This window comes from Raphanus sativus, chromosome 7, assembly GCF_000801105.2.
Source record: "Raphanus sativus cultivar WK10039 chromosome 7, ASM80110v3, whole genome shotgun sequence".
In the NCBI taxonomy this organism is placed as follows: Eukaryota; Viridiplantae; Streptophyta; class Magnoliopsida; order Brassicales; family Brassicaceae; genus Raphanus; species Raphanus sativus.
The window spans coordinates 8,563,702-8,587,149 of record NC_079517.1 but is presented as its reverse complement, the minus strand read 5'-3'; the positions used below and the strand labels follow the sequence as shown (position 1 = coordinate 8,587,149).

At 35.1% G+C, this 23,448-nt stretch overlaps 6 protein-coding genes and 1 pseudogene across 10 annotated transcripts; 5 read left to right on the top strand and 2 right to left on the bottom strand.

Annotated features, from left to right (window-relative positions):
- The first annotated feature begins 1,407 nt into the window (after nt 1-1,407).
- Nucleotides 1,408-3,208, top strand: LOC108816153 (cinnamoyl-CoA reductase 2). Its single transcript, XM_018588722.2, has 6 exons — nt 1,408-1,576; nt 1,693-1,862; nt 1,950-2,135; nt 2,339-2,510; nt 2,603-2,792; nt 2,868-3,208. The coding sequence occupies exons 1-6, from the start codon at nt 1,462-1,464 to the stop codon at nt 3,022-3,024; spliced, it is 990 nt and encodes a 329-aa protein (XP_018444224.1). The 5' UTR covers nt 1,408-1,461; the 3' UTR covers nt 3,025-3,208.
- Nucleotides 3,209-3,671: 463 nt separating this feature from the next.
- On the top strand, nt 3,672-6,417 carry LOC108818318 (probable RNA-binding protein ARP1). Of its 3 annotated transcripts, none has more exons than XM_018591256.2 (8): nt 3,672-4,396; nt 4,615-4,762; nt 4,866-4,998; nt 5,094-5,136; nt 5,219-5,465; nt 5,534-5,640; nt 5,718-5,830; nt 5,910-6,417. In XM_018591256.2, the coding sequence occupies exons 1-6, from the start codon at nt 4,205-4,207 to the stop codon at nt 5,548-5,550; spliced, it is 780 nt and encodes a 259-aa protein (XP_018446758.1). In that variant the 5' UTR covers nt 3,672-4,204; the 3' UTR covers nt 5,551-5,640; nt 5,718-5,830; nt 5,910-6,417. The 3 variants fall into 3 exon arrangements, with proteins under 3 accessions (XP_018446758.1, XP_018446755.1, XP_018446757.1); XM_018591253.2 differs by having other exon boundaries at nt 3,674-4,396; nt 5,562-5,640; nt 5,706-5,830; XM_018591255.2 differs by having other exon boundaries at nt 3,676-4,396; nt 5,562-5,640.
- Nucleotides 6,399-8,038, bottom strand: LOC108818319 (psbP domain-containing protein 3, chloroplastic). The gene is made up of 9 exons (XM_018591257.2): nt 7,791-8,038; nt 7,593-7,699; nt 7,430-7,495; nt 7,261-7,344; nt 7,103-7,185; nt 6,939-7,014; nt 6,751-6,869; nt 6,611-6,655; nt 6,399-6,518 (listed from the first exon to the last, which is right to left on the bottom strand). The coding sequence occupies exons 1-9, from the start codon at nt 7,967-7,969 to the stop codon at nt 6,492-6,494; spliced, it is 786 nt and encodes a 261-aa protein (XP_018446759.1). The 5' UTR covers nt 7,970-8,038; the 3' UTR covers nt 6,399-6,491.
- A 410-nt stretch (nt 8,039-8,448) lies between these two features.
- Nucleotides 8,449-11,106, bottom strand: LOC108816913 (uncharacterized; annotated as a pseudogene).
- Nucleotides 11,107-12,377: 1,271 nt separating this feature from the next.
- On the top strand, nt 12,378-13,569 carry LOC108814998 (increased DNA methylation 3). Of its 3 annotated transcripts, none has more exons than XM_018587656.2 (3): nt 12,378-12,536; nt 12,830-13,028; nt 13,119-13,569. In XM_018587656.2, the coding sequence occupies exons 2-3, from the start codon at nt 12,866-12,868 to the stop codon at nt 13,373-13,375; spliced, it is 420 nt and encodes a 139-aa protein (XP_018443158.1). In that variant the 5' UTR covers nt 12,378-12,536; nt 12,830-12,865; the 3' UTR covers nt 13,376-13,569. The 3 variants fall into 3 exon arrangements, with proteins under 3 accessions (XP_018443158.1, XP_056847114.1, XP_056847115.1); XM_056991134.1 differs by having other exon boundaries at nt 12,392-12,536; nt 12,776-13,028; XM_056991135.1 differs by lacking the exon at nt 12,378-12,536 and having other exon boundaries at nt 12,890-13,028; nt 13,124-13,569.
- Nucleotides 13,570-14,240: 671 nt separating this feature from the next.
- LOC108816058 (probable inorganic phosphate transporter 1-9) lies at nt 14,241-18,158 on the top strand. Its single transcript, XM_018588624.2, has 2 exons — nt 14,241-15,094; nt 16,980-18,158. The coding sequence occupies exons 1-2, from the start codon at nt 14,385-14,387 to the stop codon at nt 17,887-17,889; spliced, it is 1,620 nt and encodes a 539-aa protein (XP_018444126.1). The 5' UTR covers nt 14,241-14,384; the 3' UTR covers nt 17,890-18,158.
- Nucleotides 18,159-18,877: 719 nt separating this feature from the next.
- LOC108816543 (probable inorganic phosphate transporter 1-9) lies at nt 18,878-23,448 on the top strand. Its single transcript, XM_018589114.2, has 2 exons — nt 18,878-19,729; nt 22,408-23,448. The coding sequence occupies exons 1-2, from the start codon at nt 19,041-19,043 to the stop codon at nt 23,327-23,329; spliced, it is 1,611 nt and encodes a 536-aa protein (XP_018444616.2). The 5' UTR covers nt 18,878-19,040; the 3' UTR covers nt 23,330-23,448.

Sequence of the window (23,448 nt, the reverse complement as noted above, 5' to 3'; positions counted from 1 at the left end):
GCAAAAAGAAAATTTTCCTCTTCATATATTTCATTTTTAAGATTCTTAAAAATTGTAAAAAGATGAATAAATAACTAAAGACTAGGTGATTTTCCCGTGCTCATGCACGGGTATAAATATTTATAAAGTAAATATAATATAATAATTGATTGCTATTTACTTCTAATTTTAAATTAACTTATATTAATAATATTGTATTATTTTAATCAGACATATGATTTTAGATATATTATATCTAGTCGGTTTTGTTGTTTTTACAGTCGATTTAGTTATGATTTGGGTATATTGGATTGCATCTACTTCTATGAATTCAACTATAATATCTTTTATTCTAAATATATTAAAATTTTGATTTATTTTCTTATTAACATTTAGGTTGGTTGTTGTCTTAAATATGTAATTATATTTTAGGAAGATTATGTATAACTTAAGATATATTGTGCTTAGAATGAAATAAAAAATAAACTAAAGCGTTTGAATCAAAATTATGTAAATAAATATAAAGATAATATTCTGAAGTCGCATGAATATATATAAATTTTACAAAAAACTAAATTGTTACAGTTGGTTAATATTTTATTTTCATTTGTTAATGTGTTTTGAGTATCCTATAATATATATTTATAAAATAAATTATTATTAGTATAAAATTATATTTTCTTATTATAGTTTAATCTATGATTTTAGATATAATTAGTTGGATTAGTCGAGTAACTCATGTTGTATTAACTTACATATATTCTTTCAAATTCAAGCTAATTATACTAATTATAAATGATTTTAGTCAATATATATGTTTATGTTACTTAATTATTTTATGTAATCATCTAAAAAATAGATAGATATATAAAAATTATTTCTGTTACTTTGAAAAATATAAAGAAATTATTTTATTAGTATATTTTATATTATTTTAAAAATATTTTTAATGCAATATTACTATTTGTGAACTTTCCTTTTTAATGAAATCATATTATTAATACATATATTTTCGTTTTTAAATTCACTTTATAGCCTTTATAAATATTTCCTTTTTTATTATATATGTTATTTGGAAATTTTACAAAAGAAATTTGAATAAAAATCAATTATAGTATTTAATATTATATTTTTGATTCATTAAGGGTATCAATGTAATCAACCACCGTGAGAGTTAACGTGAGCGCGACACATAGGAAACTGACTTCTCAAATAATATTATAGAGATATGTATACAAACCTTCAGAAATGCTTAATAAAATCATAATTTTGCTTCATTGAATATTTTAATGTCTCTGTAAATATGAACTGCAATCTTTATCAAGCTTTAATATCCTCATATTTCTACGCTGCTACATCTAAAGAAGTTGGTTTGTCCAAAAAAAAAGTCTGATATGACTTGTGTTTAAATAGTTATGAACCTGTTTCTATTTCGTTCACTCCAAAGAACATTCTTAAAGTTGCTAAAAGAGAGAGACGTCAATGGCTGAAAAGCAGAGGATCTGTGTTACTGGTTCAGGAGGATATATTGCTTCATGGCTCGTCAAGTCTCTTCTCTCCCATGGCTACACTGTGCATGGAACCGTTCGAGATCCTTGTAAGCAGGAAGCAACAACCACAAAACTACCAAATCTCATATTTTCTATGTTTATTACTTTGGATTTTTCTCTGTTTTCTTCATGTTGCATCTATTGATTATTGATTTATTCTCAGGTGATCGAAAGAACGACCATTTGAAGAAACTGAATAATGCTTCAAAGAATCTGAAACTTTTCGAAGCAGATTTGTTTGACTATGAAGGTCTTTCTTCAGCTATTTCTGGTTGTTATGGTGTTTTTCATATTGCTGGTCCGGTGCCTTTTGAAGATGTTCCTCTCACAGAGGCAAGTGCTGGAGTTTTGCCCCCTCTTTTCTTGTTGTTTCTTTCTTGAATCACTTTTAAACCCGGCTTTGAATCTAAAATCATCCAGGAACAACTGATTAAACCAGCTCTCACTGGCACCAAAAACGTTCTAGAAGCATGTACAGAAGCTAAAGTGAAGAAAGTTGTGGTTGTATCATCACTTGCGGCGGTTGTTTACAACCCAAAGTGGCCAAGAAATGTTGATGTGGACGAGAGCTGCTGGTCAGACACTCAATACCTTTACTCACGTGAGGTAATGTACCTTGTACTCCTATGAACGGAGCTTTCACATTTTAGTGGTTTGACTAAAATTTGGTTCAGACAGCACAAGTTTGTATGTTTTTCGGATTAATGAGCTGTTCATGTTTTTTGCGGCGAACCAGTCAGTACTTTATTACCGTTTTCTCAACAAGATTTTGTGTTTTTTTTCCATGATGCAAAACGAGATGATCTCAGGGTTATTGGTCGTATTACTTTCTTGCCAAAACATTAATGGAACGTGAAGCTATAGAGTGGAGCAGGACAAGCTTAGCTGATGTTGTTACGGTCTGTCCCTCGGTCGTGATAGGCCCTAGGCTTCAGTCCACGCTTAACTCTAGTAGCTTGGGACTTCTAAACTTTATAAAAGGTTATGTAACAATGTTTCTCTAGTTACATATAAATCTTGGTTTTATTTAACTCATATTCTTGAAAGTTTTTGATGAACTGGTGTGGTCTCAGGAGGTGTGATATCCTTATTGAGTGACCAACTCTATCTTGTGGATGTGCGTGATGTTGCTGATGCTCTTTTGTTGGTGTATGAAAATCAAGAAGCAAAAGGAAGATACATATGCAGTTCTCATTCACTTCACAACAACGATCTTATGAAGAAGCTGATGAATATGTATCCTAAACGCAACTTCCCTAAAAGGTAATCCAACCGATGGTTTAGTTTCACAAATGCTGAGATCTCTGGTCTGATCTGATCAAATGTATGTAATGGCAGTTTCAGTGAGAGAAAGGAGAAGCAAGTGAATGAGAATGTACTTCGAATAAGTTCAGAGAAGTTGGAGAAACTTGGGTGGAAGTTTAGGTCACTAGAAGAAACTATTGATGACTCTGTTGTGAGCTTTGAAGCTACTGGTGATCTTCCAAAGCAGTAATAACTCATAGTGAAAGGAGGAGAGGCTTCTTCCTCTTCTTTTTGGTTACTCTTGAAACAAAACGACTTCATGAAAATGGTCTTAATTTTCACATTTTCAAATCCACTATTCAGTAATTCATCCTTTTAAAACTAAATATTGTTATTTTCTTTACAAAATAAATGTTATGATTTTAATGCAGTTATTTACAATAATTCATTTATTTTATTAATTTATATATATAGTTAATTTAAAATTGATGGTGTCTAAGTTCTTCTTTGGTAAAAATAAATCAAATTAAAATATGTCGTTTTAGCATCTTAATATTGACAATGGACCACAACTGTCACTAACACAATAATCCCTAGCCATTGATTTAGGATTTCTCAAGAACGAGGTTACATCTACACCACACAAAATCGATCAAATGTTTTTTTTTCTGTCTCTTATAATTTGAATTCGAAAAGGATAACAATCAACAAAAAAAAATAAAAGTAACTAGATATTTTTCTTTTCCTTCGGACCAAACATACGTTCACATTGTAAGTGTAACGGATAACGACAAGACAGATATCGATAATTGCAACGTTAATTACATAATTACAAGAATAAATGAATGGGCCCCAGCGTCATTTACACTGGCCCAAAAAAAAAACAAAAGGTATCTCCTCTAATCTCTTTCCTCTTCAACAAATCACGCACCATCATCGTCATCAACAACTCGTTTCATCATCACCACCATCAATGGAATTTCCCAAACTAAACCTCTTTTTACTTGAATCAATTCATCATCATCACCACCATCTCTGTATTTTGCTTTAATCCCTCTTTTCTTTTTCCAGTAGAGAAACCCTAATTACACCGACCGACTTTGTCCTCTTGTCTGGCCCATTACAGAACCCCCACACTACTCTGCTTTTTTTGCTTTTTTCGTTTTTCTTTTTTTCCCGGGAAAATTGATTTCTTTTTCCTCCTTTCGTCATTATTAGTAGGGAAGGGGAATCAAATCATCTTCTTTTAGTTCTCACCATCTCCCGAGTAAACCCTAGAATCTCCGCTTCTGCGTTTCAAAGGTTAAATCATTGTTAATTACGTCTAGGGTTTACTCGGTCGCCTCTATCATCACTTAAAGTTTGATCCTTTTGTTCTATAATTCACCTTAAAAGTTTCTATTTTTATTTCTCCTCTCTCTCTCTCTCTCATGGCGGTTTCTGGGTTTCACTACTTGAATTCGCCTTTCGGAGATACGACTTACACAAAGGTGTTCGTCGGTGGCCTTGCTTGGGAGACTCAAAGTGAAGCCCTTCGTCGCCATTTCGAGCAGTACGGTGATATCCTCGAGGCCGTCGTCATTGCTGATAAGAACACTGGCCGATCCAAAGGATACGGTTTTGTGAGTCTCTTCCCCCCCCCCCCCCCCTCCTTCATTATAATGGCATCTTCCTCTGTTTTTAGAGATAGGATTTTCATAGATCCAGTGCCATGTAGCTCTGGAGGATCCGTGTGGGGTTCATCACAGGACAATAGAAAGTTACTAGTTTGAATGCGTTTTCAGTTTTGGACTTACTCTAAAGTGTGTTCTGTTTCTAAATTTCGTACGGAGGAATTTAGGTGACTTTTAGAGATCCAGAAGCTGCTAGGAGAGCTTGTGCTGACCCAACTCCAGTTATAGATGGTAGACGTGCCAACTGTAATCTTGCTTCCCTTGGCAGACCTCGGCCTCCGTTGCCCTATGCATTCATGATACCTAACATGCCTGGTTAGTACTCATCCAACTGAGTCTGGCTAGCTTGTAATGGGATCATTGCTGTTGTAGATTTACATGTAGTGTGCATTTGGTGGCTTTTTTTTTCTTTGGTTAGGACGCTTAAGACCTGCTTCCCCCTACATTGGAAATGTGCAGGCCCCTCGTGGTTCACTTTTTGGGAACTATCAGTATCAGCAGCAACCACTTCCATATAACTACCAGCAAGGACTTGTGTATCCTCCTTATGGGTAAAATTAATGCAAACTCTAACCTCACACATTGCACTACTAGTGTCTTGGTTCATTAATGTTTGTTTTTTATCATCTCTCTCTCTCTCTCTTAGGGTGGCTGCATATGGACCTGAGTACATGCACACACAGTCACAGGTTGAATTTTCGAAAGAAAAAAAAAAACACTTGCTGTTATCTCTCATCCTAGTTTAATCTTTTTTAATGTTTGATGGTGTAGGGATTATATGGTCCTCCATACATGGGTCAGCAATACCTTCAGGTCTATGGAGTACCTGGAGCAGTTAATACACCGGTTTATCAATACGGGCAATTAAGTCAGACTGTCCCAGGTGGCCAGAGCTATGCAGCAGTTCAAGGGTACTCGGTTCCAGGAAGCCATGTTCTGCAACTTGGTGGAGGACCAACTGTTAGTGCGATGGCTACTTCATCCATGCCTCCTGCTCTTCAAGCTCCATACCCTCCAGGTGTGTGTTTTACTGTCTCAGCCATCATAAGCTTATGTTCAAATCTCAAAGACTTCCTCAACAATTAGGTTATGGTCTCCTTTGAATGTATGTCAGGCCCTGCTCCAGCACAGTCCCATATCATTGTTCATCCCCCTCAGTTTATGCAGAGTAGCAGTTCTGATCAAACAACAAGGTGAGGAGGATCAGTTTTCAGTTCTTTCTTTATCTTGGGGAAAGTAGCACTTAACATGGTAGTAGTAATGGTTTCAGTTATCCTTGAAGACTGGAGGAGAAAGGAGCAGAGAAATTGCTATTCAATGTGGCAGCAGAAGGCTTCCTGTTTATTTTTTAAGTCGTCAAGTTATTTATCTTGCATCTGAAAGGTTTGTGTTTCTTTTATCAGACAGTACTGTCTGTAACTAGCCTCATCATTAACGCCAATATCTTATTGTTGCGTTTCAGGTTATATAAAAATAGTCTTTGCTCACTGGAAGGGCACAGAAAGAAAAAATGGAAAATGGGAGTCTCAGGGTTTGTGCTTCCGTTGTTCTTACTCATCCGTCAATGTGTATTTATCTAAAACACAGACAACAAAAGATGCTGCTGGCTCAAGCTGGGGTTGAGTTTGCAGTCATGGTAACGGTTTTCCCCGAGGAGGGGTAACCGTTTGGTAATAAGTTGGTGTACTATATAGTAGACACACATACACAAGCATATATATACATATACTAGAATCAAAATCTGATTCTTTCTTTTTTCTTTTTAGTCTAAAGTCGTATTACCACTACACTTTCTTCAGGTGCAGGAGTGTAGTGAGTAAACATTCATAGGTATATAGCCTCTGTCCCAAGTCCTGCATTGTAAGTAAAAGCATGTTTATATCCTAGGGTTTGTCTCTTCTTCCTTGTCTGAACACGCTGATGAATGATTGTTATCAGAAGCTTCAAAGTATGGAGTTAATTTTTTTTTATCTCAAGAATTTGATTGAAAGAAGTAATTGTTCAGTAAACAAAATGTTTTATCAATGTGAGGGGAATGATATTCTCAGATGAATTTGAAAGACTTGACTGCCTGCAAAAACAGAGGAAAAAAAAAGGTCATAAGGAACATGTTTTGGTTAAAAAAAAATCCTTTATTGTTGTTGTTGCGTCTTCACTTCTTACCTTCTGGATCTTGGAGCTTTGATCAGCAGATTCTTCGTCATTAAACTGTAAGCAACGATAGAGGTTCATTATATCAGGACATAACACAACTAACTAAATCATAAGAGGTTGGTGGTTGTAAGAATAAGAAGCAGACGTACTTGTCCAGTGACAGTGTATAAACGGTTGTACCAACCGTTAGTTGCCATCCCAATTGCAGAGTACAAATGCTTACGAGCTTCTCCAGGGTTTTGTAATGTATACTCAATGTAATAGAACCCTAACCCACATTACATAACTTGTGTCAACTCAACAAACAAAGCAGATAGATACCTTTTATATATTTTACCTTTGGAAGATCTGCTATCAACTAGCTTCGCAGTAACTCCTGCTGGTTTCTGCCAGCTTCTATCCAATCCACTGACCTATAAAACATAGATGACATATAAACACACGTTTAGGAACTCTGTTTTTGCAGAGATAAGAGAGAGAGAGAGAGAAAGGAGACTTGACCAGTGTTTCTGCAAAAGCTTCGACCTTTCCAAAAGATTCCATCCTAGTGAAATCTGGACCTAGTCCAGTGATCGCTACGCTCACTGGGTACGACGTTAAACCATATTCACGTGTCAGTTAACTCAATGATTTTATATGAACAAACAAAACTCATTTACCATTGTATGATGAAGTTTCATCAGGGTAAAAAGCTGTGATTGACTTGAACCCGTTAGGTTCTGCTGCTTGTCCGACTTGCCAGTCTTTTTTGCGTGAATAATGCAGTTAGATTTCTTTCGTTAATCATTGTCTTTGTCACTACAATATTTGAACTTTGATAGTTTTTACCTTGTGGAATTGATATCTCGAACTTGTTAGCTTCATCTGTGTACACACGGAAAGCCTCCGATGCATCTGAGAAAAGATTGAAAAAAAAACAGAGATATGTTGGTTTCATTAGCTTCTGCACGCGGGGAACGAACATGAAAACGAGCTTCGAATCAAACAATACTTGTCTCTGCAAATGCAGGTGAAACGATGGATGGAAGTAAGAAAGCAGAGGAAGAAGCTATGTTCAACATGACTTCCCTTCTCTTCATCCCAACCTCATCTCTTGGCCTGTTAACAGAGGAACAGAAAGACCGAGACTTTTAATCGGATTCACAAACAAACCAAGATAAAGAAAAGTAGAGTGTCATCACTGTCTTACAGTATCTGATGTTGTTCCTCGATGGAACTGTCGAGAGCAGAGACGACGACAGCAGGAGGAAGTGATGTGCATCTTGCTGAGAAGGATTGAGGACATGTAGTGATCTTACTATACCGAGTGGAAACGCGGGGACTCGAGAAGCTCTGTGGAGAAGAAAGCCATGGAGAAATCGCTGCCATGTGTTTCAAGATATGTGTCCTGCTTCTCAGAAAATCTATTAACCGGTTTGATCCTTCTGCTTTTTTTTTTCTTTTTCTAAATTATATTTTGATGACAATGTGAGTGAGATATTATTTATTTATATTTTCTAATTTATTTATATTTCAACATATAATGTTTGTAATATTTTACAACCTAAAACTATAACAAGTTAATACATAAAATAAATATGTATAACACTGCAACTCCTTTTCAACTGTGTATAAATAAACTTTGTTCAAATATATATATTACTCATTATTCTTTATATTATTCTTTTTTTTTGGGCAACTGAAATTACAAAAGTCAGAAAAAGCATTACATTGCATTACATATACATATAGGATTTGAACCACATAAAAAATGACTTAATTTCCACACAACAATATATACACAAACTTTAAAAATAAGAGCAGAGATTATTCTTGTCATTTAAAAGAAAAGATCAAATCATGGTATAAACCTGCATGACGAATCTTTCAGTTACTAAACTGACAATGAGTCGGTTAAAAGACCTTCTCTTACTGCTGTCTGCTCCACTTCTTTGCCTCTTCTCTTCCAAAGTAAACCAAGGGAGAAAGTAGCGAGAAGCAGCGTTCTCCAAAACCAAGCTGTTGCGTTCCTCGGATCCACTCTCCTAGCAAGCCACAACGCATAGAACCCTTCGCTCACGTGCACTGTCACCACAATCCTGGACGCTATCCGCAACGCCAGCATCGACCTGAAGATAAACAGCGCAATGACTCGAAGGAACGGTACGGGTCCAATATCAGGTAGCCAAGCGACCGATAGAATGCCAGGCAAACCGATCACACAGAAAAGCCAAGCGTATATGCTCGGTCCATCGACTTCTCTCCTCTTCTTGTCTTTAAAATATGTTATGGTTTCGGTCATGGCTTCTTCGGGTTGGGTCTTGGGCTCGTAACCTAGTTCCTCCTTGGCTTTCTGGATCGAGTAGTAGTTGGTCACCCCAACCTGTTCCATTGAAGGACACGTTTAGATACTATTTCAAGAAAATGAGCGTTGAAATATTACAAGATGCATGCAAGCTCAAACTGTGGAGATATCCAATTCAGGTTGGTAGCAATAAAAATATTAATATTTGATAATTATTTAATTCTTATTTTTTTTTGTATTTTGTATACAAAGTTATTCAATTAAAAAGGAACTTCTGTATTCAAAGGTTTTTTGCACTGCAAAAAAATGGTAAAAATGTTAAATAAATCCTCAACTTTGCGATTTGGACCATTATAATTCCCAATTTTCAAAATAACCACAAAAGTCACACATTTATTATCAACTATCTAAAAAACTTTTAACTTTTCGTTGAATGGATCAATTTAAACCCGACGTTAATTATATTGACAGAACATTTAAACTCAGTTAACTCTATTCGTTAATCACAACGTCGCAGTGTTTTGTCAATTAAAAAACACATCTTCTTCTTCTTACCTACATCGTCGACTCCACTTTTTCTTTTCGATCCACTTTTGACTCCAATGGCTTTGGATGATTCTCCGAGAAATTCACCTTTGGGTTATTTGAAAGTTGGGGATTTTAATGGTCCAAATCGTAAAGTTGAGGATTTGTTTAACATTTTTCCCACAAAAAAATAAACTTTTCTGACGCATTTTCTTTTCGATTTTTATTTTTTTTAATCAGGTAGAAACTCATCAAAAACTTACTGGTGGAGTTGGCCTAAGACATTTTAATTGGTTTTACGGCCAAAAAACATGTAAACATAAACAATCGGTATTACAGCCGTTCAGTTTGGAAACGTTATAAACTCATGTAAATCAGTCTTAAAAAAGATGATCTAATGTCATTAAAACAAACCTTATAAACTTCTGGTGGAAGAATCAATGGTTGTGGAATCCATCGTTGGTTTAGCAATGGTGATAACATTATGTACGTTGCTTTGCATATATTTCCGAGTGAAACCGCAAGAGGAATAGATAGAGATGACTTAGGCAGGTCATAGTCTAAATTCTTCAATAGAGGTTGGAGAAACTCAAAGAAATTTATAGGATTACCATCAGAAACAAAGTAGGCCTTCCCAGCAACTTTAGAGTGTTCAGAAAATAAACCGGTGGTGGCTAACATGAGAGCTAGAACAATGTTATCCACGTACATCCAGTCGGTTTTCGAGTTGGGATCGCCTATTTTGAAGAGGAATAGACCCAATCTTGCATCAGAGATTATCCTATCAAGATACTTTTCTTCACCAGATCCATAAACTAGTGGACAACGGATCGCACACGTAGATAAAAGAGTTCCATGTCCACTCCTAGATTCACATAAACACATAGAACATTAGTATACCATTCCAAAGATAGTAAACAACATCACTTTGATATTTTGCACTTACTCGACAATACGACCGTTGTACTTGAGAACCAACTGTTCAGCAACAGATTTGGTCCGATCGATCATATGGACCGACGTACTGATTGGAAGGTAAATAAGGAAGAGTTTCATCTCCATTTTCAATCTTTTTCCCACCAAAAACGACACCGTTTGAGCTCAAATACACAACTCTTGTGATCCCTTTCTTCACACAGGTTTCCAAAACGTTACGAGTACCTTCCACGTTGACCTCCTCTATCCAACGAGTCTGAATCATTTCCTTACCGGAACCACCGTACGAAGCAAGATGAATCACACAGTCTACTCCATCAAGGGTCTCTTCTACGTCCTTTCTACTCGCAATATCTCCTGACACATGTGGGCAAAGTATATATATAGTCAAAATATTGCAATAAGAAAATGAAAATAACTCTAAATTAAATATTATAATAAGAAGACTTGTTATCAAGTTAGAAACGCGATTTCAAGAATATTTATGGTTACAATAGTCATAGTCTTGAACTCGTTGATTCAGAGGAAGTTTGAATACCGTTTATGCAGTGGACTCCCGATTCTTTGAGACGGTCGGACCAGTGAGATGTTTTGCGACAGTCTAAGGAGCGGACCTGGAGAGCTCCGCGGCGGAGCAGCTCAAGGCACACGGCGGAACCGACTAAACCGAACCCACCAGTCACGGCTACGACTTTGCCATGTATTCCTATGTTCTCCTCTTGGTTCATCTCCATTTTCGGGTTTGATATAATTAAAGGTAATGGCACCTTAGGATGTATCATGTATATAGAACAAAACTTGGGTTCACCACTTGGTCATGTATATATACTAATGTACTTATATGCGTTAATCACGCGAATCTCATTGTCATTTGAAGCACGTGTCTATGCCAACGTGACCATGTGCGGTCGATTGATCAGGACGATAAAGACTTGTTAACGTGTAATCTAATCCCGTAAGCTATGTTAATTGCGAAATACGATTTCTAGTTTATGGTAACGACAAAAGATGGAAAAAAGTGACGTATAAAAATTGTAATTAACTAAAATTGAAGTTGTCTTGAATTTACCGGCTGAACACTAAATAAGGTTTTAAATCCCAAATATGATATTCCATCCACTTTGTAAAAAGTGTTACTTAGACATAATTCACATGTACTAAGGAAATTATAAGATACTTACTATATACAATTTAATATACAATTACTTAAATAAAATAATCAAAAAAACATTTATTAGTTAGTTAAAAGAGAAAGAAAAAGACTATACAAAATTGAATTACAAATGAAGAATGACATTTTTAAAATAAAAAATGTCAAAATGATACTTTTTATAAAACAGAAAGAGTATACTCTAACAATTACTTAGAACCTGCAACATGCATGTTGCAATGCAATGGGTCAATGACCCAGCTGGTTCCTTAAGTTTGTACCAGTGTGTTGTTATTTTATAACTTTGAATGAACTGGTTGAGTTATTATGATTGCTTTACTTAAGACAAACATTTTAGAATTAATTGTTTCCTTAACATATGCACAATTAAAATACCATATACCGTAAGCTAATACAATGGCTTTTATTAGCTTATAAACCAGAGATGCAAAGCACAAAACATATACCACATAATATCTAGTAAAATTGATTAAAAAATAAGTTTTTACATCTCCATTTAGGGGAAAAAAATAATTTTCAAATACAATTTTATCAATTAAAAAGAATTAATTGTAGGTTTCCCTTCACCACCACCATGGGCTAGAATTAATAGTCGATAGAGTTCAATTTTCATAATTACTCTTCTTACTACCTAACCAACATTTCTATTTATCTCAATATTTTGTCAAAAAGTTAACTATATTTATTAATTTTTTATTGGTTTAGAATTATAAAATAGAAAATCATTTTAAAAATTTATGCATTTATAACTAATATTTAATACAGTATGGTTATTAATATGTATAAAAATTCGAGATGATAAATAAATAAACAAATATCATCAGCAGGCAACAAAGTTCTTAACGCGTGGCTTGCTTAGATAGGTCACTTTAACTATATCTTTCTTCATCCTCCCCGACTCGATAAAAGTTCACTACCGGTTTTAGTAAAGTTATCGAGTGAGTGACGACGGTCAAACCCGTCTGAACCGGAAACTTCGCAGTCAAACATCACCGGAGAGTCCACAACAAATCGCTACGGTATCTCTCTCTCTCTCTTTTACTCTTTTGGATCCTTCCCTCAGGAAGGGAAGACAAGAAAGTTCGTCGCTTTATCGCCGGTTATTTCTAGGGTTTAATCAGACAATCCCAATATTAATATGCAATTAAATTGAGCTTTAGATTGTCAATGAGCTGGAGGATTAAACTTGCTTCATAGGCTTTGATTAGACTTTAATTATTCTAAAGTCTTAAACTTTTTGCTTAATGCTTTTGTATAGAACACTCTTATCGGCTTGTGTTTGATTTGGATTGTTTGTTATCTTCCCTAATAGGGTCTTTCCCTTGTCGGAAGTAACAAATCAAACACCATGAACCCTGAGGTTCATCACTCCAAAGTGATCTCACATGTCTTTTTCACCGGCTCTGCCAAGCAAGGCACTGCTGGGCCACCCATTGGTCTTATCGACATTGGTGAGAGCGAAATTGCCTACCTCTTCAGAGTCTCTCTCCCTGGCATTCATAAAAATCCAAGTAAAACTTTTCACATTTTATTTATCTCTAGTTTCAATAACTCTGACCCCTAAATGCTATCTTGTTGTTGTTGTCTCTCTATGAAACAAGATAAGATCAAATGTGAGATTCAGAGGGAGGGAAGAGTATGCATTCAAGGAGTAGTACCCGAGATTGCCATCCCAAGTGACTCGTCGGGATGCTTGTACAGAATGCAAGTGCAGCAGCTCTGCCCGCCAGGTCCATTCTCGATCACGTTTAACCTCCCGGGACAAGTGGATCCTCGCTTGTTTTCTCCAAAGTTTAGACCTGATGGGATCTTTGAAGTTGTTGTCGTCAAGCTCGGTGTACGCGTCCCTGCTTCGTAGTTCGATTTGGGTGTACTTCCTTAACTAGGATATGTTCGAAGTGTTTTTTGTTTTAAAACATGACTGTTCAAAATGATCCCATTTCTTAGGATGTTCTTAGACTGAACAAAAGTGATTAGATGTGAAGATGGTACTATTTTTGAGCAAATTGAATGTTCACATTTCTACAAAAAGTTGGTTTCTGTTTCAGTTCAGATCACCTTATCCGATCATACCCGTATACAATCCGAATCACCAGGTTATTTTTTGTGTATAATGTGACAGAAAATTACACGTTCGGGTCAGTATATCAATCAATAAGAACATGAGTTAGATATGTAAATAAGTAAAAGTTGTATAGTTATATATAAATTCTTTGACAATACTTAAACCGATAACCATTAAATAACATGAAAAAATGACAAGAAAAAAAAGATTATTAGAAACAAAAAAAAATATTTATTACTTAAATTTACTTGCATTTTTTCGTAAAATTATTCTACAATTTATTCTATATAAAATAATGATGAAAAATCATGCGTATAAAAATATTGTAAATTTTTGAAATGAAACGAAAGTCAATATTTTGATATATTCATTTGTTCATTTGGTACTCAAGATATCCAAATTGAAGAGGGCTAACAAAATAGTGAAAAAAATGAACTGAAAAAAGATAAATCATGGTTGGTATTAAAAAAAGAGAAGAGAAAGATAAATCGTGATGTATATATAAATAATTCAAAGGAAAGATTTGTGCTGTGCCCATCGTGAGAACAAAAGTGAAAAGGTTGTGGAAGTCAAATAAAAGAAGTGGACTCGATCCATGGGGGAGGAGGTGTTGTGTTCCTCACAGTCAAAACAAAAGCATATTCCACGATGACTTCTTTGAAGAAACTCTTTTCAGACAATATAATGAAAAGACATAGACTTTCATTGTTCTCAGTTTGTGTATCCACGAACTCTACAAAATCTAATTAATAAGAAAAACAAAAAAAAAACTCTTCTTTAAACCAATAAAAATCGATCGACGATGCCGGCGCTAAAAGTGTTATCGGCGCTAGATGTGGCGAGGATACAGTGGTACCATTTCAAGGCGATTATCGTCGCCGGAATGGGTCTCTTCACCGACGCTTACGATCTCTTCTGTATTGCTCCGATCATGAAAATGATCGGCCATATCTATTACCACAAAGACTCTATCGGAACAGCTGTTCTCTCCACTTCTTACGCCATCGCTCTCCTCGGCACCGCCTTAGGCCAGCTCATCTTCGGCTACTTAGGCGACAGAGTCGGTCGCCGACGAGTCTACGGTCTTTGTCTCATGATCATGGTCTTAAGCTCCTTCGGCTGCGGTTTCTCTATCTGCACGACTCGCCGTTCTTGCGTCATAGCGAGTCTTGGATTCTTTAGATTCGTCCTCGGGCTCGGGATCGGCGGAGACTACCCTCTCTCCGCCACCATCATGTCGGAGTTCGCTAATAAACGGACGCGTGGGGCTTTTATCGCCGCCGTGTTCTCCATGCAGGGGCTAGGAATCTTGATGAGCTCAGCCGTTACTATGGCTGTGTGTGAGGCGTTCAAGAACGCCGGAGAAGGGGGTTCGGAGAAAACTAGAGCGGCGGGGATGGAGACTTTGGCTCCGCCGGAATCGGATATTGCATGGAGGTTGATTCTGATGATCGGTGCTCTTCCCGCCGCTTTAACGTTCTACTGGCGAATGCTTATGCCTGAAACCGCCAGGTTCCGTTCAATCATCACATCTCTTGATTTTTTTTTCCACATTTTATAATATATTTTCCATTTTATTATTTGATATTTTATAACGTTATATGCATCACTTATATACTATTTCTGTCCTTTTCACCAATTTTTATCTATTTTAATATCACCGTAATGCAGAATAGAGTTATCTGCAGTTATGCACTATATCTTGTGCGACTTTGCTTCCTATCTATATACACATACAAAAGTTCTAGATGCTCCCAACTGTAACTGTTAAAACCGCATTAACCAAACTATATAATAACAAAAATTTCACCATTTATACATTTCAATATATTTTTGTAACCGTGTCATAGTTATTTATTAGCATGCTACCATTTGAAACTATATTTACTCTTTTGAACAGAACATTTTTGCTTCAAGATTCACACTATATTTACACCACTCCACAATTTGATAACAATATAATATTTTATAGTTATGCAAATGGATATCTTGTTTGTGATTGTCCCCAAGAAAATTTTCAGATTTTTTCTTTTTGAACTGAGGCTTAAATTTTCAGATTTTAAATCACATGAGAATGTATAGAACTTATAAATTAAATCATTAAGAAGTTTAGTCAAGTGTTAAGCGAAAGTTCTACCCACGTTTCCGTGTGAAATGTGTTGGAGAAAACTGAAACTTGTGTGAGAGAGGAGTTCAAGAAAATTTAACCTAGATTCGATATGATTTTGTTTCGATGATGATATAAAACAATAGTAACGTGTGATAATGTGGGAACTTCGTGCTTCGTTCCTAGGAAGTGAGTTGACTTGTGAAGGAGATATACCAAACACAGTGGTATATACCTTTCAAGCGACCTCTAATGATAACGCATCCACATAGTATTCTCATTTTAATATGTATAATATATGGTTTAGTATGCCTTGAGTGTATTGATTATTAGCCCCAGGTATATGCTCCAGCTAAGAAACAGAGTTATATTGATCTAATCTCTCCAACTATTTATTATAACTTGATTTAATGTCTCCAACTAATATATATGCACTCCCTTCCTATATCAAGTTCTACCACTTTGATTATTTTTTATTTCACTATTAGAGTGGAAGAAATTGATCATTTGCCTTATACTAATTAGTTGAATGGCTATTATATCTATCACTAAAGGTAAGAATAAGCCTAATCTGTTTAGAGTGACTAAAGTTTAAGTTACTTTCGTAAAAATCTAGGTAAAGTTAAGAAAAAGTCCTCTAGCTAGCTTAATTAACTAATGTGTTAGTAATGTGTTGGCTTTTTGAAACTTATGTCCAATTTTAACCATAACATGATGATGTCTACATTAAATGCATATATTTGATTTTGGATGATCAGAGTTTAGCATAATTTATAAATTAAATCATGTTTGTCTTTGATCAGGCTTCGATTGATATTCTAACAATTCTCCATAAAACCAAAGAGGTAGAACATAGGACTTTTAGCTTCTCAACCTCTTGTTAAACATGTCACCAATCTTGTACCGCTATATATTCACCGACAAAACTTCTCATCTAATCCTTACAAAACTGTTATTAGTATTTTAAACACAAGTCACATTCACTATTAATTGCAATATTAACTCGAGCGTTCATTCCACTATAGAACATATAGTCCTAACTTATTCATCCAGATTCACATAACCTTAACCTGCTACACTAAACAAAGTTTCCTTCACACTCAAATTTGAAATGCTAATTTGGTCATTTTACATATTCTTCAGAAACTTGGTTTTAATATCATTCCCTTCATATAATGGCTCGAGTGCTCGACCGACTATCATTTTTTCTACTAAATATTCAAATCAGTAGCAGTTCAATATATACATGTATATATATTCAAATCAATAGTTTAATTACCATGCATGCAGATACACAGCATTGGTTGAGAACAATGCAATCCAAGCAGCAAAAGACATGCAAAGAGTCATGTCCGAATCCATATTATCCCAAATAGCCGAAGATTCATCATCAGAGTCGTCGCCACAACAACCACCTTCTTCTTCCTCCTACAAACTCTTCTCTCGTCGTTTCCTCAGCCTCCACGGCCGTGACCTCTTCGCAGCCTCCGCCAATTGGTTCCTAGTTGACGTCGTCTTCTACACAAGCAACCTCCTCCTCTCTCAAATCTTCACCTTCTCCAACAAACCTCACAATTCCACAAACGTCTACGACTCTGCCTTCGAGGTTGCTAAGGTCGCAGCCATCGTAGCCGCGTGCTCAACCATCCCTGGTTACTGGTTCACGGTTTACTTCATTGATAGAGTTGGTCGAGTCAAGATTCAGATAATGGGTTTTTTCTTTATGGCCGTTGTTTACTTAGCCGCTGGCATTCCGTACATATGGTATTGGTCTAAGCATGAGAAGACTAATAAAGGCTTTATGGTTCTCTACGGACTGATCTTCTTCTTTAGCAACTTTGGTCCTAATACAACGACGTTTATAATCCCAGCGGAGCTTTTCCCGACGAGGTTTAGGTCAACGTGTCATGGAATTTCAGGAGCTGCCGGGAAACTTGGAGCGATTGTTGGGACTATTGGTTTCTTGTGGGCCACAAAACACGATGAAGAGGACAAAGAGGACGTTTTTCCAGACGTGAAACGCGTGAGGATCGCGTTTTTGATACTTGGCGGCGTTTGTATCGCTGGAGTGTTGGTGACGTACTTCTTCACGAGTGAGACTATGGGAAGATCGTTGGAAGAGAACGAAGAGGACGAGATTGGTACCACATCAGGACCTGGATCATCTTCTGCTAATGAGTTGTTACCTCCAAGACAATAGTGATTTTGATATCACAACATAATCAATCGTTTATTGACATTTCCTCTCTAATTTTCTTTGGTTTTTTTTGATGTTTGATACTCACATTCTCATGTTTTCTCAAATCTTTTGATTTCTTTTTCTTTTTCTTTTTCCTTTTAATTTCGGTGCAATGGGTATGTAAATGTCAAAGCTTGGTCATCCTTTTATTCAATTTTCGACTTGCGTATAGTTTAGAAACAAAAGGATGTTTTCCTCATTAATTCGTAATCCGGAAGAATTTACCATGGTTTTTACCATGGTTTTTGACATTTTGTAATGTCAAGTGCTTTAGAACATGTTCACAATTGTCTGATTTTAAAGATGTTCTTAAGATTGAAAAATAAAATCGTTAGATGTGATCAAGATAGTACTATTGAGCAAATTGATATGTTAACGTTTATTTGAAGAGTTAAAGGGTCTCTCCAATATTCCAGATCATCGGATCGTAAAGATCGGAATTGCCCAGATTTTATGTACAAAATATATTAATTAAATAAGAACACATTTAAAATACATATCCATAAATAAGAACACAAGATATAATTAAATAATCATCTATAAACATGTATAATTTTGTTTCTTAAAAATTAATAACAGAGCTTCAATTATTGACATGTTTAGACGGAAAGAAAAGAATAGCATTATATTTTACCATTTAAAATATATTTATTTTTCTCTTAAAGTCAATATGGTTTTCATTTTTTCAGATTTATTTCAATTTAACAATGAGAGTGAAATCGATTTTGATCGTTAGAATTTTTTTAAAATATTGCTTTAATAATATTTTTATCTTTTATAAAAAGAATCCTTACAATCTTATATTTTTATAATTTACATTTTCAAAAACATATTTATTTCGTAGTCACCACCAATCAATAAATACATGTCTAGAAAATATTAGATATATTCATTCCCTCAAACAAAACAATATTTTTTAAACCAAACAAAACAATATATTTGAGGGAGGTGTTGTGGACACTGTCGAGGGAGGTGTTGTGTTTCATGCAGTCAAGCACAAAAGCATATTCCATCAACTCTCCCGACATTATAATAAAGAAGCAGAGACTTCCAATTGTTCTCAGTTTGTGTATCCTCGAACTCCCGAAACCTAAGAAGACTTAAAGTCAACGATGCCTCAGCCGCCAAGAGTGTTATCGGCGTTAGATGTGGCGAGGATACAGTTGTACCATTTCAAGGCGATAATCATCGCCGGAATGAGTATCTTCACCGACGCTTATGATCTCTTCTGTATAGCTCCGGTCTTGAAAATGCTCGGCGAAATCTATTACAAAAAAGATTCAATCGGAACACCACTTCTCTCCACCTTTTACGCCATCGCTCTCCTCGGCGCCGCCTTAGGTCAGCTCTTAGTCGGCTACTTAGGCGACCGGCTCGGACGCAGACGTGTCTACGGTATATGTCTCATGATCATGGTCTTAAGCTCCTTCGGCTGCGGATTCTCCGTCTGCACTAGTCGCCGATCTTGCGTCATGGCGAGTCTTGGCTTCTTTAGATTCGTACTAGGGCTCGGGATCGGCGGAGACTACCCTCTCTCCGCCACCCTCATGTCGGAGTTCGCTAATAAACGGACGCGTGGGACTTTTATCTCCGCCGTGTTCTCCATGCAGGGGCTAGGAATCTTGATGAGCTCCACCGTTACGATGGCTGTATGTGCGGCGTTTAAGAACGCCGGAAAAGGTAGTTCAGAGAAAACGAAAGCTGCGGAAGCGGATATTGCGTGGAGGTTGATTTTGATGATCGGTGCTATTCCTGCCGCCTTAACGTTTTACTGGCGAATGCGTATGCCTGAAACCGCCAGGTTTCGTTCGATAATCTATTCTTTTGTTTTTTTCTTGTTTATTTGTTTCTCAATATTTTTCTAATCCCGTGTTTTGCCAGCATTTGCGAGTTTAATAATTTTTTTAAAAATTGTAAAAATATATATTATTAATTTAAAAATCATCAGAATAAATTATTTTTATACTTTTGAAATATTTAATTTAATTTATTACGTAAAATAAACTTAACAATTCATATATACATAATATATACAGCGATTTATATTTATTTTAGAACTATTATGATGTAAAATACTTTTAGATAATGTAATATACAATCTTTAGATAATGATAATTATTAAATTAATGAAATTTGTTTTTAGTTTATAGGTAATTATATATTAACAAATCTAATTGTTATTAAGTGTAATAAATATGTAATAAATATTTAAACATTCTAATTTTAAGGTGAGAGAGAAAAAAAATCTTTTTACAAACGGTAGTATAAATATTTTTGAATTCTAACGAATTATTTTCATAAATTATCACAATAATTGATTTTGATTGTGTTAAGAAATTTATTTTAAAAATATGATTCATTCGATCTTATATATATATATATATTACTAAACCAAATATAAAAATATATATAATATTTTAATGTTACATAAGTAACTATAATATACATTTAATTATTATATTATTGTTAGAATTTTTTAATTATTCTCAAAATAGTAATAATGATAAATTATCAGCAGTAGTAATAATGATAAATTATCACCGACAGTGATAATGATAAATTAACAGTTAAATCACTAACTTTACTAAAATTAATAATTGAATATAAAATATGATTTATCCTATAATTATAGAGAGCATGGCAAATCATCAAAATATTGAAACTACTGATTAAAATTATAGAAAATGTTGACAAATAAGCAAAAAAAAAACTTAAAACTATGAAAAAATTGACACATAAGACAAGTTACTTCATAAATAATAGTATAGATATAAACTTAATTATGATATCATTGTTAGAATTTTTAATGATTCTAAATATAGCGATAATGATAAATTATCAGATAAATCACTAAAATTATTTATTAATTAATAATTAAGTATAAAATATGATTTGTTCTGAAATTTTTGAGAGTATGATAAATCAGCAAAAAATGAAACTAATAATTGAAATTAAAAATATTGACAAAAAAACTAAAACTATGGAACAACTGATACATAAGCCAAATCACTTCATAAATAATAGGATAGATAGTAAAATTATTTATTGATTAATAGTTGAGTATAAATATGACTTATTCTAAAATTATTGAAAACATGACAAATCAGACCATCTCCATCCCTGAACCCCAATTTTGGGGTTCATAACTTTTTTTTTTAATTTTAATCGATTTAAAAACAAAAGACCGACCGATCACGGGTCACCACGTGTGCGTGGAATCCGCGGAACAGTGTAAGAGTTACCTCTTAAACAAGAGGTTTAAGAGGTGAGAGAATAGGAGTTTTAAAGAAAAAGGAGAATTGGTGGGACCCCATTGCTAACAAACTCTATTAAGAGTTGTGCAATGGAGGTGCCATCAGCAAAATACTGAAACTACTAATTGAAATTAAAAATATTGACAAAAAACAAAAAAAAATTAAAACTATGGAAAAGCTGATACATAAGCTTAATCACTTCATAAATAATAGTATTGATTATTTTCAGACATAAAATCAAAAAAAAATAAAATTATTCGCGTATTAAATTTAACTCAAATATGGTCTGATTGTTTTCTAATAATAAGCTCAAAATAATATTAAATGTTATAATGTAGATATATTTCCGTGTTTTTGTTAAAACTTTAACCTTTTTTGTGAGAAAGTAAATTTTGTTTTCCACGGAAAACATAAAACTAATTTTTCATAAAAAAAAATATAAAACCATGTTTCTTGCTAAAAGTGTAATTTCATGGTAACGTTAGTATATTATCATTTTGATATGTACAATTAATATATACTATTTTGTCAAATGTAGAATATATATATATTATATGTATTGATTATTCTTCGAAGGTATATGCTCCAGCCAAGAAACATAGTATTGTTTTATTATAACTATATTTAATCTTTCTAAATAAAATATTACTCTCTGTTGACCAAAAAAAAAAATATTACTCTCTTCCTATCAAGTTCTTCCACTTTCATCAACTTTGCTTCATAAATAAAGTCCAAATCGTTTGCCTTCCCTGATGTATGTCGTTGACTAATTAATTATTTAGTTTATATAGCTGCAATATCTATCATTAATAACTCGTTACACCTTAATGAGCTTGGACATCATACCCTCTCCCTTATTTTTGACAAAAGTTTGACTATATATTATTAACCTTCACTCTAACTAAACTGACAAATTTTAGAGGACTTTAGACCATCATTATTGGTCATCCTTTAAGGAATGCCTTAAGGAGGGGAGGGACCACAAATCACTAAGACCAAGGGGAATAAAAGGGAAAAAGCCCCTACATAAAGGATGACCCTTGTATTAATCTGACCACAAAAAAAAAAAAAACAAAGTTAAGGGATTTGCTCTTGGGGATGACCAATAATGATGCTCTAAATGAACCTACAAGTAATAGATCTTTACTAAATTTTCCTTTTTCACCCTTTCTACTAAATAATCAGATCAATAGTTCAATCACTAAAATTTTAAAGATGCATGCAGATATACAGCATTAGTTGAGAACAATGCTACCAAAGCAGAAAAAGACATGCAAGAAGTCATGTCCATATCCAAACTATCTCAAATAGAAGAAGATTTACCACAACTACCACCGTTTTCCTCTTCTTCTTCCTCCTCGTACAAACTCTTCTCTCGCCGTTTCTTCAGCCTCCATGGCTGTGACCTCTTCGCAGCCTCCGCCAATTGGTTCCTAGTGGACGTTGTCTTCTACACAAGCAACCTCCTGCTCTCTCAAATCCTCAATGTATCCAACAAACCTACCAGTTCCACAAATGTCTACGACTCAGCCTTCGAAGTGGCTAAGGTCGCAGCCATCGTAGCCGTGTGCTCCACCATCCCCGGTTACTGGTTCACGGTTTATTTTATCGATAGAGTTGGTCGAGTCAAGATTCAGATAATGGGTTTTTTCTGTATGGCCGTTGTTTACTTAGTCGCTGGCATTCCGTACAGCTGGTATCGGTCTGATCATGGTCATCCTAGTAATAAAGGATTTGTTGTTCTCTACGGGTTGATCTTCTTCTTCAGCAACTTTGGTCCCAATACGACAACGTTTATAATCCCAGCTGAGCTTTTTCCGGCTAGGTTTAGGTCAACTTGCCATGGGATTTCAGGAGCTGCCGGTAAGCTTGGAGCTATTGTTGGTACTGTTGGTTTCTTGTGGGGCACGAAACGCGACCAAGAACACAAAGACGTTTTCCCAGACGTGAAACGCGTGAGGATCGCGTTTTTGTTACTTGGAGGCATTTGTATCGCTGGAGTGTTAGTGACGTACTTCTTCACACGTGAAACTATGGGAAGATCGTTAGAAGAGAACGAAGAGGACGACATTTGTACCTCGTCAGCACCTGGATCACCGTCTGCTAATGAGTTACCTACAATCACAACACAAGCAATCGTCTTTTGACATTTCGTCTCTTATTTTCTTTGGTTTTTCATGTTTGATACTCAGGTTCGGAATGTTTACTTGAATCTTTTTTCTTTTTCTCCACTTGTTAATTCCGTGCACGGTGGTATGTAAAAACG

Bases quoted from the DNA above. Each gene is read 5' to 3' on its own strand.
- LOC108814998 (XM_018587656.2), top strand. From the start codon at position 12,866: ATGAACCCTGAGGTTCATCACTCCAAAGTGATCTCACATGTCTTTTTC. The intron at 13,029-13,118 runs GTAAAACTTTTC...CTATGAAACAAG, and splicing joins TGGCATTCATAAAAATCCAA to ATAAGATCAAATGTGAGATT.
- LOC108818319 (XM_018591257.2), bottom strand. From the start codon at position 7,969: ATGGCAGCGATTTCTCCATGGCTTTCTTCTCCACAGAGCTTCTCGAGT. The intron at 7,496-7,592 runs GTATTGTTTGAT...ATCTTTTCTCAG, and splicing joins ACCTGCATTTGCAGAGACAA to ATGCATCGGAGGCTTTCCGT. The intron at 6,870-6,938 runs GTAAAATATATA...AATGTGGGTTAG, and splicing joins TGATAGCAGATCTTCCAAAG to GGTTCTATTACATTGAGTAT.
- LOC108816543 (XM_018589114.2), top strand. From the start codon at position 19,041: ATGCCTCAGCCGCCAAGAGTGTTATCGGCGTTAGATGTGGCGAGGATA. The intron at 19,730-22,407 runs GTTTCGTTCGAT...AGATGCATGCAG, and splicing joins CGTATGCCTGAAACCGCCAG to ATATACAGCATTAGTTGAGA.
- LOC108818318 (XM_018591253.2), top strand. From the start codon at position 4,205: ATGGCGGTTTCTGGGTTTCACTACTTGAATTCGCCTTTCGGAGATACG. The intron at 4,999-5,093 runs GTAAAATTAATG...TCTCTCTCTTAG, and splicing joins CTTGTGTATCCTCCTTATGG to GGTGGCTGCATATGGACCTG. The intron at 5,466-5,561 runs GTGTGTGTTTTA...AATGTATGTCAG, and splicing joins TCAAGCTCCATACCCTCCAG to GCCCTGCTCCAGCACAGTCC.
- LOC108816153 (XM_018588722.2), top strand. From the start codon at position 1,462: ATGGCTGAAAAGCAGAGGATCTGTGTTACTGGTTCAGGAGGATATATT. The intron at 1,577-1,692 runs GTAAGCAGGAAG...ATTTATTCTCAG, and splicing joins TGGAACCGTTCGAGATCCTT to GTGATCGAAAGAACGACCAT. The intron at 1,863-1,949 runs GCAAGTGCTGGA...AAAATCATCCAG, and splicing joins AAGATGTTCCTCTCACAGAG to GAACAACTGATTAAACCAGC.
- LOC108816058 (XM_018588624.2), top strand. From the start codon at position 14,385: ATGCCGGCGCTAAAAGTGTTATCGGCGCTAGATGTGGCGAGGATACAG. The intron at 15,095-16,979 runs GTTCCGTTCAAT...CCATGCATGCAG, and splicing joins CTTATGCCTGAAACCGCCAG to ATACACAGCATTGGTTGAGA.